The 20,513-nt window shown below is 46.5% G+C and overlaps 1 protein-coding gene across 1 annotated transcript in view; it reads right to left on the bottom strand.

Annotated features, from left to right (window-relative positions):
- Positions 1 to 4,398: 4,398 nt before the first annotated feature.
- The window catches only part of nrp1a (neuropilin 1a), a gene marked incomplete at its 5' end in the record, with an annotated part of 61,228 nt that continues 45,113 nt past the window's right edge, over positions 4,399 to 20,513 (bottom strand). Inside the window, 9 exons of the mRNA XM_080514850.1 lie at positions 4,399 to 5,411; positions 6,095 to 6,148; positions 6,301 to 6,397; positions 6,488 to 6,765; positions 7,486 to 7,629; positions 9,766 to 9,816; positions 10,986 to 11,096; positions 14,099 to 14,243; positions 15,881 to 16,212. Coding sequence (XP_080370976.1) covers positions 5,125 to 5,411; positions 6,095 to 6,148; positions 6,301 to 6,397; positions 6,488 to 6,765; positions 7,486 to 7,629; positions 9,766 to 9,816; positions 10,986 to 11,096; positions 14,099 to 14,243; positions 15,881 to 16,212 — 1,499 coding nt within the window. The 3' untranslated portion in view covers positions 4,399 to 5,124. The remainder of the gene's footprint in view (positions 5,412 to 6,094; positions 6,149 to 6,300; positions 6,398 to 6,487; positions 6,766 to 7,485; positions 7,630 to 9,765; positions 9,817 to 10,985; positions 11,097 to 14,098; positions 14,244 to 15,880; positions 16,213 to 20,513) is intronic.

Below are 20,513 nucleotides of genomic sequence, written 5' to 3'. Positions count from 1 at the left end.
TGTATGTACACTTTTTTTCCCCCAGTCGATGATGCAGTTGCTACTGGAGTGGCTGTTTGTATATTTACTTGAGCATTGCTGCCACCTGGTGGTGGAATTTGGTGACTGCACAGAAAGCAATTGTAAGAATCCATATTTCTACTTTAAAATAACTTCTGGAGCAAATGACCATTTGATGTTGGCCGAACATGATCCAAAGCAGGAAACCCACTAGAACCTTCACATGGAGAACTCACTGGTCTCAGCAGGATTATTTAATCTGCATGTGATATTAAAAAAAAGAGAGATGCAAATCTGCAAACTGCTCAGACTCAGAATAATAAGAAACTCTTCATCTTATCTAAAGCCTGACGGATGCAGCTGAATAGTGAATTGAGGGATTTCTTAGACTGGTTTCGTGAGTGTGGTCAGACTTCAGGTTCAGGAGAGGTTTGGTTTTACTCCGCAGAGCCACCTGGTGGAAATATTGCGATACTACATGTGTTGAATCAGTTGAGGATGCAGGATTTGTTTTGTTTTTTTAAAAGTACTTTTTCATGGCCGCAACTTCACTTACACTCCACTGACAGCTCAAAGTTGCTCACTTTTTCAAGATAACACCATTATTTGCCTTTTAGTTATAATAAAATATGTACAAAAATTGTATGACTGACTAAAAACACACATTTTATGATCTACAGCTTAAAAATGCATCTGAATTCTGGCCTTGGTGTGTCTTTTGTCTCTTGTTCAAAATATGGATAAAAAAAGAGCTTTTCTAAGGAAAATCATTTAAAAAAAAAACATGTTTAGATGAGTGTTTTAACAGAAGTTTCACGTTTTGCCATCCTGTAACATGAAATCTAAAACTACAAATCCTGCACAATGTGTTGAAATATTCCTTCGTGACTCTGCAGAAAAGAGTGTCGTAGTTTTTAACCACGCCGAAGTTTTGAAAAGTGAACGAAGACCCCGTCCATCCGGCCTGCAGACGCCTTTATGCTCCAGTTCTCTGGTAACTGAGCTCCGCGGATAAATGATGGATGATTCTGCTCGTCTGACTCATTAATTCATGCTAAAAGCTGCTGGAGAGAGGATGATGATGATGATGATGATGATGATGATGATGATGATGATGGTGGTGGTAGTGATGTCGCCCGCGGTTAATTGTGCGTGAAGGATAAAACCAGCCAAACGTTGTGATGCGTCTAATTTGCTTTGTTTTACGGCGACGAGGTCGAAGATTCTCCGCCGTTTATTAAAGATGTCAACGCTGATGTTGGGAGAACTTGTGAGTTCGAGTTAAAACTGTTAGGGTATTTATAACAGGTATTTGCTGCTCGCCTCCGTCGCTGTGTGGACGAGCAAAACTGGAAATGACAAAAAGAAAATAACTGTCAAATTTACAATAAGCCAAATTTAAGGGTCTGAAATAAAGCGTTGAATCGTGCCGACAAAATACTAATTTGTGGCCACAAAATATGAATCGGTGCCCAGAAAATACCAATTTGAAGCCACAAATCCTAAACTGTGACCCCAAAATACATTTTAAAGGCCCCAAAATACTCATTTGAGACCAAAAATTCTAGTCTGAGGCCACAAAATGTAAACCTGTGACTACAAAATATTCAATTGTGGTTATAAAATATAAATGTCAGACCACAAAATACTACTTTGAGGCAAATTAAATATTAAATTGTGGCCTAAAATCCACAAAATACTAATTTCAGGTCACAAAATACAAATTCTAGGCCCCAAAATTCTACTTTGAGGCTATAAAGTATTAATTTGTGGCTACAGAATACTATTTAAAGGCCACAAGATGCTAGTTTCTGGCCACAAAATACAATTTAAAGGCCACAAAATAGTAATTTGAGACCAAAACTTCTAGTCTGAAGCCACAAAATGCAAACCCGTGACCACAAAATGTTCAATTGTGGATATAAAATACTAATGTCAAGCCACAAAATACTACCTTAAGGCAAAAAAAACCCAACATTTTTTAATTGTGGCCACAAAATATTATCTAAAGTCCACTAAATACTAATTTGGGGCCACAAATTTGAGACCAAAAAATATCATTTTTAGGCCGAAAAATACTCATTTGAAGCCACAAAATACTATTTAAAGACCAGAAAATACTCAAAAATTCTAATTTGGGGCCACAAAGTGTGAATCCATGAACACAAAATACAAAATTGTGGCCACATTAAGAAAAATGTAATATACTTGTGCATGCTTGGTTTCATTACAAAAAGAAACATCAGCACCCACTAGTGGCCCGACAGTGTTTCTGCCACTTCCATTAAAATTTTCAAAATGTTGCTGCGAAACTTTTCTTGAAAGAAAAACCCCCAAACGCTGCGTTTTCATTCAACACGTCGTCGCGTAGAAGGCAGCCACAGGCTGGAACACAGAAATAAAAAAAATTTCAACCCTGAATCACAACACAATTTTCTTTTTTTTTTAAAGGCCGTTGCTGTTTATTCATTTTTCTTTTCCTACAACAGCAAATTACAGAAGCGGTATTGAAAATAAAAGTCTTATTTTCTTGTACTTGTAAAAAAAGAAAAGAAAATCTGCACAAAATCTGAATGACGGTACAAAACGAAGCGCTATATGCCATGTAAATGTCTCGGGGGGGGGGGGGGGGCAGGGCGGGGGGGTTACCTTTGAAAAATCTAGTACACCTTTTTTCAATAATGAAAACATCTTCGTATTTGTACATTTCAGAATTATATCACATAATCTGAAACTATATATATTCATATATTTATAAAAAAAGATGAAAGAACACGTGTTTTTTGTGTGTTTTGGACTTTTTTTTATGCAAATGAACGCTAGAAACACATAAACCTCTTAAATATATTTGTCAGTGCAACATTTGTTTTCTTTTGAGTCCAGGCTACAGTATTCGTTTTCCTCTAGCTGCTGCAGCTACAGTTCTCCCCCCCAATTTTTTTTGGGGGGGGGTGGAGGGGGCGGGGTCTGAAAAGAACAAGCCGAGAGGGATGCGTTCACCAGAGCACAACACACAAAGCACACAGGATGGGTAAAAAACAAACAACAACAACAACGAAAAAAATCTCACGCTTCTATTGTTTTCCTTCTTTTTTTTTGTGATTGTTCAAAGTCCCACCAGGGGGCGCCCCCCCCATCATTGTCCGCTAAGAAAAACCTGCCCCACATTGGGGCTGTGGGATCGTCCCAATCATCCAGCCATCGGCGACAATCGAGAAAAGTTTGCATTGTCACGTTTGAGCTTATTGTTTAAAAAAAAAAAAAAAAAAAAAAAAACGAGATAGAAAAAAAATATTTCATCTCCATGTCTTGATTTTTTTCTTTTTTCCTCGTCCTTTTTTTTTTTTTCTGTGGATAGAATCAGTTCTTTTTGTGACCGCTGTTGGCGGAGCCGCCGCCCTTTGGTAAAGCCACGGTGTCCCATTCCTCATGACATCAGCTGTGACATCACAACAATATGGCTGCTACAACGTGAAACACGTAGAAACAACAACAAATAACAAAAAAAAAAAAACACCTAAAAAAACCAAAAAAAAACAACCCCAAACAAACAGAAAGAACTTTTCCTTGCGGGGGGGCCGTCAGAGGCCTCCAAGCTACGCTACAGCGCGAGAACGCGCGACGATTCGTGTCTCGCTAACGTTACAAATAGCACCATTCTTCAGTTTTTGGACGCGTCGTCCCGGAGACGACCGCGACAGAAAGCGGACACCACGTGCATTCAAGCTGCGTTGTCCGGTTATAGCACTTCTTGAGTGAACAATCCACAGTGACGTTGGGGAGGCGAGGAGCTAATCCGGGTGTTAGCGTTAGCGCAAAAAAACCAAAAAAACCCAGTGATGATTCGTGTGTTTTGTTGTTTTTTTTTTTGGTTATGCTGGTAGAAATTTGTGTAGTTGAAGCTGTGATATCAGTGTATAAACCCAGAACAGAGAGTAGCAAACACACAAAAAAACCAAAAATTTTTTGTGCGCGTGCGTTAGCTTTCGTTGTTTTTTTTGTTTTTTTTCTGCGAAGCTTTTGATGACGGACGGCTTGAATGCACAAACCTTCAGCTTGCCTGAGAAAACCGCAACTTCCACCAAACAGTCAGGAGATTGTATTTACACACACACACGCATACACACACACACGCACACACACACACACAAACCCATGACAAAAAAGGGATACTGCAGCGTTTTTTTTTTTTCCTTTTTACTTTCTTTAAAAAGGGGCAATAAAATATATTAAAACTTATTTACAGTGTGTGGTTTTTTCCTTTTTTTTAGACAGAAACAGAAAACAAAGCGCTGCGATGAAGTTGATCTCCTGTTTTGGACAGATTTTATACGACAACCCCCCCCTCCCCCTCCCCTCCTTCCCCCCCCGCCCCTCGCCACCATAACTTATAAGCCATGTACAGTTAAAAAAAAACAAAAACAAAAAAAACAACAGAGAGGAGGCCAAACGGAAACAAATAAAAAGTACTAAAGGCACTGTCAGAACCATACATTGCCATGAATGGGCCGATGGGGGAGGAGGTGGGGGGGTGGTGGTGGTGGTGGGGGGGTACATGTTTCATGGGAACACTCTGTACGCCGTGCCGCAGGGCAAATCTACAGTTTTTGCCGGATATGGTTCATTTAGGACGTCTCTTTCAAAAAAAAAAAAAGAGAAAAGAAACAACAGCCTTCATGAACTGATATTTATAATCATTTGGAGGGGAAAAAAATGATCTCCCAGGAAACGATAAATACTTTAAACATTATTAATAAATTGGTCTCAACACCAGCATCCGATTGTAAAAATGAATGAAAATCAAAATAGAAAATTAAAATTTCATCTAAATCCTCTGTACATATTTTTTTTTTCTTCTTCTTTTTCTTCTTCTTCTTCTTCTTCTTCTGTAGTTTATTTGTACACAGTGTCCCCCCCTACTGGTAGGTTCTTTTTACTGCAGCTCCTGAGAAAAAGCGTGGATCAGTCCAAACCTCCCATTGGTTCCTGAACCTGTCCCTCGTCCAGTGGATTCGAGGTTTTTTTTTTTTGTTTGTCTGTTTGTTTGTTTATCTTTTGTTATGTGTTTTTAACGGCGAGCTGGAGGCGCAGACAGTCTTCGCCGGGGACGACGCCGGCGCGTCCTCACGCCTCCGAGTATGAGCTCTGTACGTTGAGTTTGTCTTTCTTTAGCTTGACGCCGTCCACCAGCTCAAAGTTGTAGTTCTCCAGGGCGGATAAGTTCCTGTCCGACATGCCGCCGTGCGAGCAGGCGCAGTACAGCACCACGCCACAGATGGCGCCCAGGAAGACGCCGAGGGCCGACATGGCGATGATGGTGATGAGGATGGGGTCGAGGGTCTTCAGCATGTTGCCCGCGCCGCTGATCTGGTTGGTCTCCACGAAGTCTGGGTATTCGGTGATTTCCTCGACTAGAGGGGGGAGAAGGGGGGGGGGGGGGGCACAGAGGAAGTGAGGTACAATCACTCTAAAACAATGAGGGGGGGGTCCAACATGACATCACTGGTCCGATTAGAGGCTCCTATCTCCAAAAATTAAAGTAAACTTTGATTTTCTTTGACAAATTTCGCTGATATCGATGCTCTTGTTATGAAACGAGCCTCAAAGCCACACTGTCAGGGTGAGTTTGTCAAAACACCCATAATGCAACAGCCATATGAGAAAATTTTTTTTTTGGGGGGGGACATTTCACTCTATTTTGTATTCAAGGTTTCATTCAAATTGGCTTTACGTTGAGATTGTAGCCATTTTTGGTAGAAAATTGTGTTTTTTTTAAATGTTTGCAAACGATTAATATACTAACCCCATTGGGGAAATAAAAATTTTTCTGCCTCCTATTTCTATATTATTTCTATTTTTCACCAGAAGCCTTCGTTAAAATGAGCTTTATCTTGAGACTGTCGTCATTTTCAATAGTAAACGTTTGGTTTTTGCAACAATATCGACATCTTCATCACGTAAACTCTGCGGCACAACAAAGAAAAGCTTTGAAATGTAAGTTCAAAGGTAATTATGGTGCCACTCAAGATGGAACTTTTTCTAAAGTGTGTTTAACCCCACCCCACTTTAAACAATCCACGAAGGTCAGACTTACTGATGTCATTGAAGCTGTCTTCCGGTAGCATCGGCTCAGTGGGAACATCAGGATCTACGGACAAAAAAAAACAACAAAACTCCAATTAAAGTCAATGGAAGTGAAACAGAGCTACAGCCAAGCCTGTATAATGTTTTTTTTGTTGTTGTTGTTCCGGATCAATGGGTGAACGCACACATTGTGACGGCGAGCGCTAAAAGCCTCACCTTTACAGTCCGACATGCTGAGTCCATTGAGAACCTTAATGTCATCCACCGCGATGTCGCCCCAGCTCTTTCTCTCCACGACACCTTCGATCACCACCTTGAAAAGAAAGTAGAGAATGACTTTCTGGGCCACCCTTTTTAACTGAAGAGCTGCTTCGCAAGTTGTCGTCGTCCGTCCTCCTCCTACCTGGTAGGGCTTGTTGTTGCGCGGCACCAGGACGCGACCTTCCCTCCAGCGGTTGCCCTGATGGCCGCTCACCGTCCACAGCAGGATGTCGGCCGGCCCGTCCGCCGTCTGCTTGCGCTGCTTGATGTGCAGCGTGCCGATGTGCGAGCCGAACATGTGGTACCAGAAGGACACGCACAGGTCCGAGTCCGGGGCGCCGACCACGGGGCTGACGAGCCGGGCCACCTCCGTCTCCTGGGGGCCCGTCGCCAAGGTGTAGATGAAGTTTCCCGAGCCGCCTGGAGCGAGGACGGAATCTCGTGTCAAGAAGGTCAGGAAGTCGGGCGGGATTTTTTTTTTTTTAAAGGGTACTACCAGAAAAAGTCTAGAAACCTGACAATTTCTTCTCATGCTGTGAAAATATTATTAGTACCTGTTAAAACCTCACACAGGTGTCCACTTCGAAAAAAATTCTCAGACTTCATTGTTATGTAAACGCATAGATATAAAACACTGTGACGTTGCTACAGCGCCGCCATCTTGGGGAGGTCACCCGCATGGGCTAAACATAAAGACCCCAGGCTAGAAAAGCCACAAAAACATCCGTAGCTCGCTTGCTAGTCCACGTAGCAACACAAGTAATACCTCATTTTAAAGCTGAGGATGCTTTGAGGATGCTTTGATGATGCTTTGAGGATGCCAAGATGGCGGCGCTGTAGGCACGTGGCGTCAACAGGCACTGATAAGCTGTAGCTAGTGTTTTATATCTATGTGTAAACGGGGGGAAATACAACTTTCTGAAAACGCTCAAGCTCCGTCTGTCAATAATTCTTCTACAGTAGAGACAATCAGAACAAAGTTTCGGTGGTGTCAAGACTCCCACTCCATATTCTCCTTGGACTTTGTACTTTTATTTTGACAGCCATAACAATCCAAGTTGGTCGTCTGTCCAGTTCCATCCGTTTCGAGCGTCTTGCTCTTTCATTCCCCAACCAAAACTCCCCCGTAGAGTTCCTGACCTGTGTGGTCCATGTTGGGTCCGGTGTTGAGCGTCGGCGTGCCGCTGGACTGAATCTGCCACCTGGAGCCGGTGTCCTCCGACGTCCAGCTGCAGAAGGACGGATCGTTGGCCCAGCCGAAGTCACAGGCGAACCACAGGAAGCCTGCAAGGACGGAAGGGTCGAGATCGAACGTCAGCGTCGTCTTCATCACAGAAACCCATGACTGCAGGGTACACACACACTCTGGAGCAGGGGTGTCAAACATACGGCCCGGGGGCCAGAACCGGTCCGTCAGAGGATCTAATCCGGCCGCCATGTGATTTTTAAAAAAAAGTATAAATATGAAAACTGACAGAGGCTGATCTAAAAACACTAGATTGGCAAAAATGACATTCAAAACTGCCCTCGGTCAGAATTTGACCCCCGACATTAATGCATCTGTGGAGGTCACATGACGCAACACCTTTCACAATAAAACAATGAGTCCAACTCATGAACTCGTGAAGTGATACTTTAGACACGTAAACTCAAAACAATTTCCAGATGATGACAAATTGTTTTAATCCTGAATAAAAACACGATATCCAGATACAGGTGACTGAGGATTTTTTTTTTTAATGTTTTTTTGCAAATATAATAATTTCGGATTTCCTTTAATATGTATATTTCAGAATAGACTGGCAAATTCTTGTAGCTACAAAAGGATCAAAAGAAGGAAAGACTTTGCATTTGTCCATATCCGCAGTTTAATATGTTCTGTTCGACTTGTTCGGCCGTCCAGAGGTCAGATTAGGGTGGATGTGGAGTTTGACACCCCTGCTCTGGAGTTTCCTCCACCTGCACCCTCTTCATCAACCTCAAACACTAGAGGGCAGCAGAGAATCGTGGGGAAAGTGATCTGGGCGTCCCACAGGTGGGGAGGGGGAGCGCTAGCAGGTCGGGACAGGAGGCGAATCATGGCTCCGACACGAGAAAGGGAGCGGAGCGGCGGCGCGGACCTCATGCGGTCCTCCTGCACCGGCTGCATTTAATGATGTGTTTAATGAATGCGGCGGGGTGTGCGAGGAGCGGCTGGAGGGGGGGGGGGGGGGGGAGACAGCCAGGGACGGGTGCAACACAACGGCGGGGACACGGAGACGGGGCCGAGACAACAGTGTCCAGTCGGGGAGAGAAACATTCATGGCAACCCCTGCCGAGACCCAGGGACTTTTCTTTTTTCTGTTTTTAATGAGAGCCGGGAACTGGAGATTTCGAGGACGAGCTGTGGCAACGGGCACCGGGGGGCCGCCCCCCCCCCCCCGGTCCAACAAAGCATGTCTCCCGTGGACACACGCCGCGCCGGAGAAGCCTCCGTAGAGACGCCAAGACAAAAAAATCCGTGTGGGGCTCGAGCTTTAGTGTTTTTCAAATTGGATGAAGGAAGACTTCCAAGGAACACAAGGTGGGGGGGTGTGGAGGGGGGGGGGGGGTGTTTGGGATGTTTAAGCCACGGTTTCAGACTGCAGCATGAGACGCCTTCAAAGGTGGACGTTGGGAGGAATGTGCGGGACAATATTCCCTTTAATAACGGGAAGGTTTTGACTGGCGTCTGCAGGCAAACACTCGTATTGACCCGATAAACACAAAAAGGACGGAATTCCCACAATTTCAGCGTCCGGGACACTTTTTCCCACATAGAAGTGGGCCGAGGTCGCCGTCGAGCGCCGCGCACATTCACGTCGCCATTTTATTGAAAAAAGAAAACGATTCTTTCGTGCATCAAACAGACACGAGAGGCTCGAAATGACGAGTCAAGACGAGACGACACTTGTACATGCAATCTAACAAAAAAAAAGAAAGTGGATATACGCGTGCACACGGATGCATTTCGTCTCTCTAGGATGGTCGGTGTCCTGCAGCAGACTGCAGAGCCAGCTGATGGAGAGACGGGGGTGGGGGGGTGGGGGGGGCGGAGCCAATGGCCCATTAGCCAAGGTCAGACGGGGGCACAGCTTCTCAGCTGGCTGCTGCCTCATCAACCTGCTCTGGGACACACTGCAATGTGTGTTTGTCCGTGAAACCCCCCCCTTCCACCCCCCCACCGCCCCTCAATCCTCCCACCTAATTTCCTCCAGTCGTTTGCATTATGTTTTCCGGTTTCGTGTTCAGTGTGCGTCAGTGTCGGCCCAGTGATTAGTGGTGACGCCGAGGAGGCGGCAGCAGAATCATCATCGCATCCCGCTGAAGTGGAGCGTGCTCTGTGCTTTGATTGTTGATAAGAAATAATAACATTTAAAAAATAAAAAAAACAACCCTCACCTGGGATGGTGTCCACTTCAGGAGTTGTGGTTTCTGGCGTCAAAGTGCCGCCTGGAACAACATGGAGAAGTCTTTAGGGAACGATGCTGCATTGTACATTTCTACAAACCACAGAGGTGTTGAATGTAAACACGTGAGAGGCTCTATGTCCCCCTAGTGGCCAGAGCAGGCATGACAAAAACAATGGGAAGGAAAAAAACCTCCAGTGGAGGAGCTTCAATCACTGGACCTCCAAACTAGCAGAGGTCCATTAGTTTAATGTGTTTATCCAAGGGGGGGTCAACTAGTTTTTATTTCATCACGAGTGGCCCAGACAAGTGTGTATTTGTTGTGGTACAAAGTATAAACTGATGAAAATATCTAGATTTTCACAAAAGCAAACAATTGCTACAGAAAATGACCACAATCTGAACGTGAAGCCAATTTTAATTGAACTTTCTCTTGCAAAATAAAGTGAAATGCTCAAAAAACATCTCCTGTAACTGTTGCATTATGGGTGTTTGTTTTTTGTTGGGTTTTTTTCAAACTCCCCCTGACGGCATGGCTCTGATTTGCTATCTTTCTTTGTGATTTTAACCAATTTGACAATCTGATCCTTAAATCTCAACTCGTCTGAACTTGACAATACAAAAACAACAACTTATTTTTAGTCCCGTCCAGTTTTTCCTAAACAAATGTACACGTAAAACCTATTTTTCACACAAAAGTATTAAGATTTGTAAATCTTTTGTGAGCATAACGACACTGGCGCCGCCATGCCAGTTAAATCCACTTAATAAACGCTTCGCTACTGACGCGAGAACCTCTGGCGTTGAAAAAACACGTGACTGAGACGGCGCCATGCTCATCATCGGAGACTGCTGGTTAATGGGGGGGGGGGGGGGTCCGGGGCGGCGGCGCAGGCACGGTAGAGAGTTTACCGGGTTAGTGGTGGAATGAGAGTGAGAGAAGAGGAGCAGGTGAATGAAGAAATAATGAGAGAGGACAGACGTTGGCTGACTCAGAGGCAGGCGTGTCTGGACCGATTAAAAAAAAGAAAAAAAAAAAGAAAAGGAGAGGTGGGATCTTCACATGCAACCGATTGTAGTTACATGCATGCATGAGAGCGGATGGGTGGAGGTGGAGATGGACGGAGAGACGCAGCAGAAGGAACGAGGGAGCGAGGACGGAGTTGTCGTCGTTTTGTTATGGCGGCAGTCTCACGAAGGCGATGTTAGCACCTGTCACGTCGTAGTCATCACCTGTGCCGCTGTGGCAGCTCGCCTGGTCGTCGTCGCACTCGTCCGACGGCGTGGTGCTGGGGGCCGGGGTGGTGGGCGGCAGGGTGGGGGCTGGAGGGAGACAGACGGCAGACGTCAGGACTTCCAGAGCTCGAATGCTTATTTTATTTATTTATTTATTTATTTATTTTGGGACAAGATTGGATTTCAAAATGATTGGTGCCCGGTTCAGTCGCTGTCCGATCAAAGAGTGAGATTTAGGGGAAGCCAGTGATTTGGCTTTACAGGAAGTGCACTAAAAAAACAGAAGAAGAAAAAGAGGTAGATATCATCCGACGCTGGAACCTTGAAAACTAACGTGGTCGGACTAAACCTAAACACTGTCAAGTTAAACATTTTTTCTTCCGCCCCAGTAGGAGGAACCTCAGAGTCCACCGGACTGGCCGTACGCCCTGGAAGCCGCTTATCCACGTTATCTTAGTCGCGTCAGTTTGCGCTGGTTTAGCCGTCGTACATGATTAAATTAACCATGATCTCGGGTTGAATCTCCACACCGTGCAGTCTGGGTGAGGTCGACCTGAGCTGACCTCAGTTAGTCACTTCCAGACGCACGAGCAGCGAGATACGTTGACGAAGCTGGTGTCAAATGACACAAGAGCCAAAAGAGTGGGCCGAGGAACTAAAATGTAAAGAGACTGAGGGACTGCGACTTTGTGCAGGATGTGTGTATGGAACGCAAGGTCTAAAATACAATTGTTGCCTTTGTGATGTAATTCCACCACAATAAAAGCCTTGGGACATTTCCGAAGAAGGTTTTCATGGAGGTAGACAGTTGGCCTAGCGCCGCCCCCAAACCGAGCTGGAACCAATGACATGTGCACCAGAAACGCAGATGGTAAAAGATGGCGTCTGCTTCCGATGGGACCAACTTGTCCAAGGACACACACCCACACACACACACACAGAGATGGTTTTCACACCAAAAACATCTGGATTGAAAGACTACCTGAGCCGCAAGCAACAAAACCCTCATAATAAACAAACACTATCCGCTTGACGCCTATAAGTGACATGACGGACTGCGATGTGGCCCCCCCCCCCCCCCGCCGCCGTTCTGCGGAGGTGTGGACGTCTAAACATGAGCCGGAGCGGCTGCAACTCAAAGATGCAGAAGCGGGACGCGGGGCTGGATGGAGGCAGGGCTGCCAGCTGCCGCTGCGCCTTCTCATTATGGGCCCCTGTGAGGCTCGGATGTGGGCAGTGCCCCCCCCCCCCGAGTTCCCCCTCCACGCTCCGCCGCCGTGTGGCTGTCCTGCGGTGCGCACGGCGAGTGTTGACGCCGGCTGAGTAATGGAACCCCCAACCCCCCCCCCCCCCCCCCCCTCCCACCACCACCATGCAGGGAAAAAGGACGAGGGGAAAGAGAGGCATGGATGGATCGCGGTTTAGCCGCCTGAAAAATGTCGGCAATATCAAGTGTGTGTGTGTGTGTGTGTTTGTGTGTGTGTCTGTGTGTGTGTGTGGGTGTGTGTGTGTGTGTGAGCCGACACTCTCTCCCTCTGCCGGATGAAATATGAGGCAGATCAGCTCCTGTCAGATTCAGGGTGGGGAAGGTCAGGGATGGGGTCAGCGCTGCGTCAGGGGAGCCTCTCACAGAAATGAGGATTTAGCTCTGCTGCTATGGCTTGCACACACACACACACACACACACACACACACACACTGACACCGACACACACACACACAGGCAAAATGAAGCACCTGCGCTTGTGCGCGGTTCCCCGTAACCACATGTTTGGCAAGGTGATTGCGGTTGGCTCCGTGTGTGCACACGCCCGTGCGAGTTTGTGTGTGTTTGGCATTAACACTGAAAACAAGCATTATCATCTGACTAAAGCTCCCGGTGGGAGTCCATGAGGCTTACAAGAGAATGGGCCTCCCCTGAAATCCAATATGTAAATCCACTTAGGGCTACCGAGGCTCCGCGCTCTCATATCGCTGAGCCGCTCCGACGTCGGGCTTCGGGAAGAGGCCGGTAAAGAGTGGAGGGAGGGAAAAGGAAAAAAAAAAAGAAAATAGGGGTAATTTTCGAGATGGTGTAGCAGTGTTCTTCAGAAGAAGAAAGAGGGTTGGAGAGAGTGCGACGATGTCCGGGGCTGCAATCATCCCAGAGGACCAGTTGTGTGGGGGGTTCGGCTTTAATGTGACGGGAAAACAAGACGTCCGTCCGTCCGTCCGTCTCGCCACGTCGCTAAATCGACGTGACGTCCGACGCCGCTCGCAGCCGTGTCATTAAGCCGGGACGACGGGCGGCCCGGCGGTGAGCGAACACGCGTACTCACGGTCTTAGGACGAATTAACCAGCGTCCATGAACGTTGTCATCAGGAGGAGAAAACGATCATTTGGACCGTCAATAAGCACCGAGTGAAAAATATAATTGTGGTTCCAGCAGCATGGCTGGTCACAGATTTATATTTACTACCCAACAGGTATAAATTACCCAAATATTGACGGAATTGCTACTTGATAGTTGTTGTTTTTTTTAGCTGCACATTAGCAGCCTGAGGCATGTTAGAATTGTAAACAGTCGGGATGACTATGAGGCTCTTGGCAGAAATAACACAACTGGATCATATCGGATACGATTTGGGTGAAATTTGCTTACAATTCATCCCGGTCGGGAATAAATGAATCAATAAATACAGAAGCGGCAGAACAGAATTAGCATTTCGCGGTACATCCACCAGAGGGCGCCGCTCTAAATCAACATCGAAGAAATAAGCCACCCGGCAGTGATGTTCCAGGACTTCCACCATTTCTTATCGTCACCTCAACACTGCCTCCACAGGTAACGGCGGTACTACAGCATTGGTCCAAATCTCTAAAATGTCAGGAGATGAGCAGGGATACGGACATGTTATGGAATATAGAGTAAAGGCTTTGTGCGTATCCATATTGTAATTTACCCGGAGTGGCGATAATTAGCCACACCAGAGCTAAAGGACGTCGCGGGTTGTTGGAGCTAAATGCTAACATTGTAGCCGCGACCGGGACCAGAGCGTTCCAAGACCAAGAGCTTTGAAAATGTGTCCGACTTGAGTGACCAGCTTACCTTCCATCTCGCAGCCCAGGAGCTCCAATCGCAGGCCCATCCCGACGGGAGTCGCCCTCTCGGGGTAAATCCTGATGAATCGGGTCACCAGCGGCTCCACGGTCCTCAGTTCAGGAGTGTCGTAGTTGCTGTTGCCTTCAAAGATCTGTCGAGGACAAAAAAGAAAAATAAGCAAATGAGGTGTCAAGTGTAAATGCCGCTCTCCGAAGGCCGACGCCACGAGCCAGACTTAATACTGCCTTGTAAAAAGCAGAAATGAACGAAGATGTAGAGGAGCAGAAATGAACGAAGATGTAGAGAGAAGAAGGGAGATTTTTCTCTCCACATCTTCCGACATCCAAACCGCAGCTCAGGTGAGCGAAACAGCCAACAACAGGAGGAAACACGCCGTCAGAGGCAATTTTCATCTCGACGACGTCTCAGTTGGAAGGGAAACGCACCGGAAAGTGAGGATCAAGGGAAGTGCGGGAGAAACGAGCAAAAAAAAAAAAAGGGAGATGAGGAATTGATAGAAGTGGATTAATGGGGATGATCACGTGAGGGATCCTGGTGAGTCTTGGATGCTGGGAATCTCAGAGGCGAGAGAAGACGGGCGGCTAACTAGGACAAGGCAGGATATGGATCCTCCTCATTCCCTTCATAAATCAACCATCAGCCCATCTGGATCAGATTTATGCCCTGTCATGGGACCCTTGTAATTGGGGACGGGCCGGTGCGGCTTTTCTTGGACTTGTGTGTGTGTGTGTGTGTGTGTGTGTGTGTGTGACGAAGGTATATACGTGTGCATGCATTGAGCCAAGTGTTGGTGTTGTCGCCGGCTGATAAATCTTCAGCCACTTCACTACGTTGCACGTTCTTCCCTTTCTCGGTGCTTGTCTTTCCTCCGGTGGTGCCCCCCTCCTCCTCCACCCCCCTCCCCACTACCTTCAACCCACCCCTTCCCCCCCTCCTCTCCAGAGAGGTTTCACTATCCACTGAAAGGGGTGAACGGTGTTCGTCGCACAGAATACAAAGCAGGCAGAGAGAGCTGGGGAAAGGACTCGGGGAGGCTTGAGATGCTTATCCTAATGCGATTCAAAGCACCACTGAAATTGACTCACAATGACTGCCGAATGACTCACAACTGTCAGGCATAATGCTCCCGAGGAAAACTGACCAAAATGCGTCATAATAGGAATTGACGTTCTGACGTATGTGTGTGTGTGTGTGGGGGGGTATTTTTAGAAGCTTGCGTTTCGGATCACAATTCGCGATGCGGAGGGTGAATCGTAGCTTTTGGTTTGTTCTGGAAGCTGAGGCCTAAATTCTAACCTGCAACCTTGAAAGAAGCCAGAATCTACTTGAAAGCTACACAGAATCCAGTGAGAAGGAAACGGTTCAGTCAAGGTTTATCATCTAAGAGCACGTTCAGGTTTCACTCTTTGAGTTCTCTTCACTAGAGTTATTGGGAAAGACCGATTCGTTTGGGAGTCTGGAACGATCCCCCGAACTCTGAACCGGACCAAACAAACAATTTCTGGCCCCCTTTGAAATGCCACGGCATCGGTTCGCTTGCAAACGGTCTTTCCAGCGGGTGAGGGGAGCCGACGTGATGTAGAGCGCAATGCATTCTGGGTGGCAAAGCGTGAATCAGAAGCAGCAAACGCAGAAAAGAAGTAGGAGCAGTGAGGAAGACACATTGATATCTAGCCTGAAGGCTTTATGTCACGGTTGTTTGTAGCTACCCATTAGACACGAGCTAATTAGCCTAGCCACCACGGTACAAAGCGTTCCCTCGCTCACCTTTGCCTTGCTCCCGCCGGTGTCCGGCACCATCCTCCAGTCGGAGCCGTTGTTGCTGTAGCCGAGTCGGAACTTCTTCATGAAGACCTTGTTCTCGCGGTGCTTCCCCCCCTGGATGATCAGCCCCTTCACCAGCTTCTCCTCGCCCAGGTCCACCTGCAGCCACTCGTTGGCGAACGGCTGCGGCTGCGGCAGCAGCGTCCAGCCCGTCCGGCTGGTCAGCAGCCGGGCGTTCTCCGGCACCCAGCTCCGGTCCGTGTGGGACGACGCCGTGATCTGGCTGTCGGTGATCAAGCCGGACACCATACCCAGCATGCCCGAGCACGGGTACTCTGCGAGACGAGACAAGGCAAAAAGATTTTTTGATACAAACTAATGACAACCTGCAGGGTTTAATGGAGACGGAGACCAAAAAAAAAAAAAAAGAAGACTTGATCCTTGTCCAAAGGCTTGATGTTCAACATCATTTTACCTTGCCCACAACTCAAGTTTAGCAAGTTTGAGGTTCATATGGAGGCAACAGGGGTAGTCAAAGTCAAAGGGAGGAGGATAATTCCCCAAACTCTTTGCGATGTTACTGTGATCTTCCCCTCTATTCTTTTTTTCCCTCGTTCTCTCGCAGTCTGCAGACCTCATGCATACTAATTCCTCTGCCTGAAGCTCTTGTCTCCAGGCAGCCAATTAAAACCCTCCTCTCGGTTGGTGCTTCCACCTCCTGCATTCTGGGAGCGCTTTTTTTCTCTCTCCCCCTTTTCATCTCGCTACCCCTCCCCTCTATAAACTCACACACACACACACACACAAAAACACATTCTCTTTGTGTTTTATCTGCTGCTGCTGCTGCACTCATCTACCTTCTGCTCCACAGCTGTCAACACCTGTGGGACCACATCTTTTGAGCACCTTGCGGCTTCCCGTCCACATTTTCAAACTTTCCTCTCCTCCTTTCATTCTACTTCTCTGATTCTTCGGCAACTCCTCACAGGTGTGCGCGCCGTCTGAACTGGATAAGGTTCGCGCTCCGAAGGGAGAACGTCTTCGTCTAATATTTCCTTATGCTCTCCTTCCTCTTTGTTTTATTAAAAGGCTAAACGGGGGTAGAAAATCTGCTTCGGCGCTTGGGAGCACTGGCAAAGTTGAACCTCATGTTTTTGTCCTTGCGCGGCAGTGAAGTTGAAGGACTCTCTGATCTCAGGTCTGCTGTAATACCACTTTGGGCCACAAGGCGGTGAAGTGATATTCTATATTCAGTGCAATACAAGAGAAAGAAGAAGGCGTATCGGGACGTTGGGCTACTTTTTTAACGTGTTGAACACAAGGCCCACAAGAGGCTCTATTCCGCCCAAACCAACAAGCAAATTGTGAAATAATCAAGGAAAATATAGATTTTTTCCCCCCCAACAGGTGTCTTAAGAAATAGTGGAAACAACATATTTGTGATTCCGCCATGAAAACTATCTACCTCATCGCGATCAAACCAGCTTGAAAGGGTGGGTTTGTAAAATCATGCATACTTTAAATCACACGGTGAAGCAATACATTTGCGCAATTTCTGGTTTCGACACCTCGCAGTCTGGCATCGAGGCTGAAAAATCCTCCCCTCGTCTGTTTGGTTTGCGTTTCCCCCAGAGCTTAATCCCGGGAGACCGGCATATTTGCCATCTGGCTCCCACGGCAGACGTAAAAATCCCGGGCGTTATTACATCTTCCGTGTCCGTGCGAGACAAAGTGCGCACTGTACCGCTGCAGGACTCCAAAGCATTGCTGCATCATGGGAAAAAAGTGAGCGGGGGTGGGGTAGGGGGGGTGGGGGGGGACACAAGGCTTGCCTTTTTCCCCAGTTATCTAAAAACAGCGAACCCGTGAGACGAATCTCCGGTCCCACATTCCAGCTTCTGACATGTTTACATTGCACATCTCACTTTCTCCCTAGTATTTTTGCACTGCTCTGTTATTTTATTATATTTTATTTTTATATTTATATTTTTTATTCTTTTGTGTATATACTTATTTATGTAGGTCGGCTTCAGGGTAGACGGCAAAATAAGAATTTAATTCACTGTGAAACCTGGCTTTTACTGGTGATGTGACAATAAAAACACCTTGAACCTTGAACCTTGAACCTTGAACCTAGCTACAAGTCCAGATTGGAGCTCGTGTAACACAGGCGGGAAGCCTCTCCGCTGCTTTTTCCCTCCCAACTTCCCTTTCGTCCTCGGCCAAGATCTGTTCGAGAGCGATCATAGGAGCTCGCCGAGCCGCTTTTGAAGTGGGAGGACTTATAAATGAGTTAAAAAAAAGAATAAAACGAAAAAGGTACACGTGTGTCAATGAGTGTGTTCGTACCGACGACTGGTCTGAGTTTTAGACACTGGAGCGAACTCGCCGGGACGGTAATGGGCTTCAGCTGTGATCACAGACGCTTGGCGGCGGCGGCGGCGGCACGCCCAGTGGAACAAACATTCGTCTGTGATGTTTGCGGACCAACGGCGATGCCGGGTTGCCGGGTCGCCCTGTTGGGCCTGTTGGGCCCGTTTCCAGGGTTCGGGCGGAGCCTCGGCGGTTCGTCTGATGTTTTTACAGCTTGGGCATATTGACAAACAACTGGGCGGAGGAGCGTTCTATTAATAAGTAGGTGTTTGTATCGGGGCGCGTGGCTGGTGAGGGTTTAACGCAGGGGTGTCAAACGTGCGGCCCGGGGGCCAGAAGCGGCCCGCCAGAGGAGCTAATCCGGCCGCCATGGGATTTTTTAAGTATAAATATGAAAACTGACAGAGGCTGATCTAAAAACACTAGAGCGGCAAAACCGCACTTGGTCAGAATTAATTGATGCATCTGTGGAGGTCCCATGATGCAACACCTTTCACAATAAAGGTGTCCAACTTATGTGAAGTGATACTTTAGACGCGTAAACTCAAAAAAAATGTCCAGATGATGACAAATTGTTTTAATCCTGAATAAAAATATGATAGAGATTCAGCTGACTGAGGTTTTTTTTTTGCAAATATAATAATATCTGATTAACTTTAATATGTATATTTCAGAATAGACTGGTAAATCCTTGCAGTTGCAAAAGGATCAAAAGAAGGAAAGACTTTGCATTTGTCCGTATCTGCAGTTTAATATGTTATGTTTGACTTGTTCGGCCCTCCAGAGGTCAGGTTAGGTTGATGTGACCCCTCAACTAAAATCAGTTTGACACCCCTGGTTTAAAGGGTGAACGCCTTGCAAGTCGTGGAGGCTTTAGTCGTCTATATTGCTTATATAATGTAGATTTGATCCCGCTTGCTGCTGTATTTGACTCCATACAGCAGCAAAACCAGGAGAAAAAGAAGCAGGAAACACAAAATACTCTGTGTACAAGAAGATAAACACTCGACTATAAAGCGCTTTAACAATATACAATAAACTATCGAGTTTTGCACAAATGTGTGCAATATATTCAGTGAATGAATGGGTCTCCTGAAGCCGCGTCATAAAGTGTGAAAAACAGAAAGCGGGTTCGGGGCATAGCGGCACGACAGATTGAAGTGGCAAGAATAAACCAAATACTATAAATCACATAAAAGTCAGAGAAAGTATGAAGCTGCTGGAGTTTTTTTTCTTTTTTATTTTTTTTTTTTACATGGTTATAACTGCTGCCAACGACAAATAATAGATAAATTAATAATAATAAACATGTAATAATGTTGAATATTCCTGTTATTTTATTTAATTTTCAGATTTTTTAAAATCTTCATCTTATATATATATATTTTTATATATATATTCTCTGCGCGGCGTCTCCCCGGTCACCCCGGGGTGCTGACGTCACGGCGGCGGCCCTGCGGTGGCGTCGACTCCTGTGATGTGTTTACGCTCTGGTTGTGTGGCCCCCGAACACACCGAACACGCCCCTGCTGCAAACCTCGCCGTCGCCACGGCGACCTCCGCTAATGCATGTGCGCATGTGTCATGCGTGGCCGCGCGGCTCCATGAAAAAAAGCCCTCACACACTTCATAAAACAAGCTAATCCTGACCCTAAATTTAATCCGAGGCGTAATCCTGAACTAACAAGACTCTCAAAAACACAAAAATGAGTTTCTTTCTTTTTTCTTTTTTTTTTTCCCCCAGCCGTCCTTGAGATATACGCTTCCTATTTAAGTACGGGAGAAGAAAACACCCGAGCTAATTATAATTCAATACACATGTTTATAATCCCACAGAGATGCAGACAGATGTGCTGAAGCCATAGAAAAGGGAGCGCGCACACACACACACACACACACACGCACGCAGCATGTTAAAATAACATCAACAAAAAAGATGAGAAGAACGTCGCCATAATCAGAGGTTTATATAAGCAGAAGACAGGCTGCAGAGTAAAGCCCAGCAGGGGGGACGGGGGGGGGCCATATAGGGCCCACCCAGCTCCGGCTCGCTCTGCCTGCCAGCTGCACTGAATCAGGTCCGTCCATTCATAAATAGGCAATCCACCGACGTGTGCGTCTTTATTCTGTAGAAGCTCATCTAAGAGGAGGAGGGGAGGTTTGTGCAACAAGAGTTTTAGCCTTTTTGCTTTTTTTTTTTAATGTCATTTGTTTGGTTTTCATAGGCGCCAAGTCTGGTGGTTTGTGGGTTTCATATCCGCAA

Source organism: Blennius ocellaris (genome assembly GCF_963422515.1).
Source record: "Blennius ocellaris genome assembly, chromosome: 19".
NCBI lineage: Eukaryota > Metazoa > Chordata > Actinopteri > Blenniiformes > Blenniidae > Blennius > Blennius ocellaris.
Note: the sequence above shows the minus strand (reverse complement) of the source record. Positions and strands in the feature narration are given on the sequence as shown.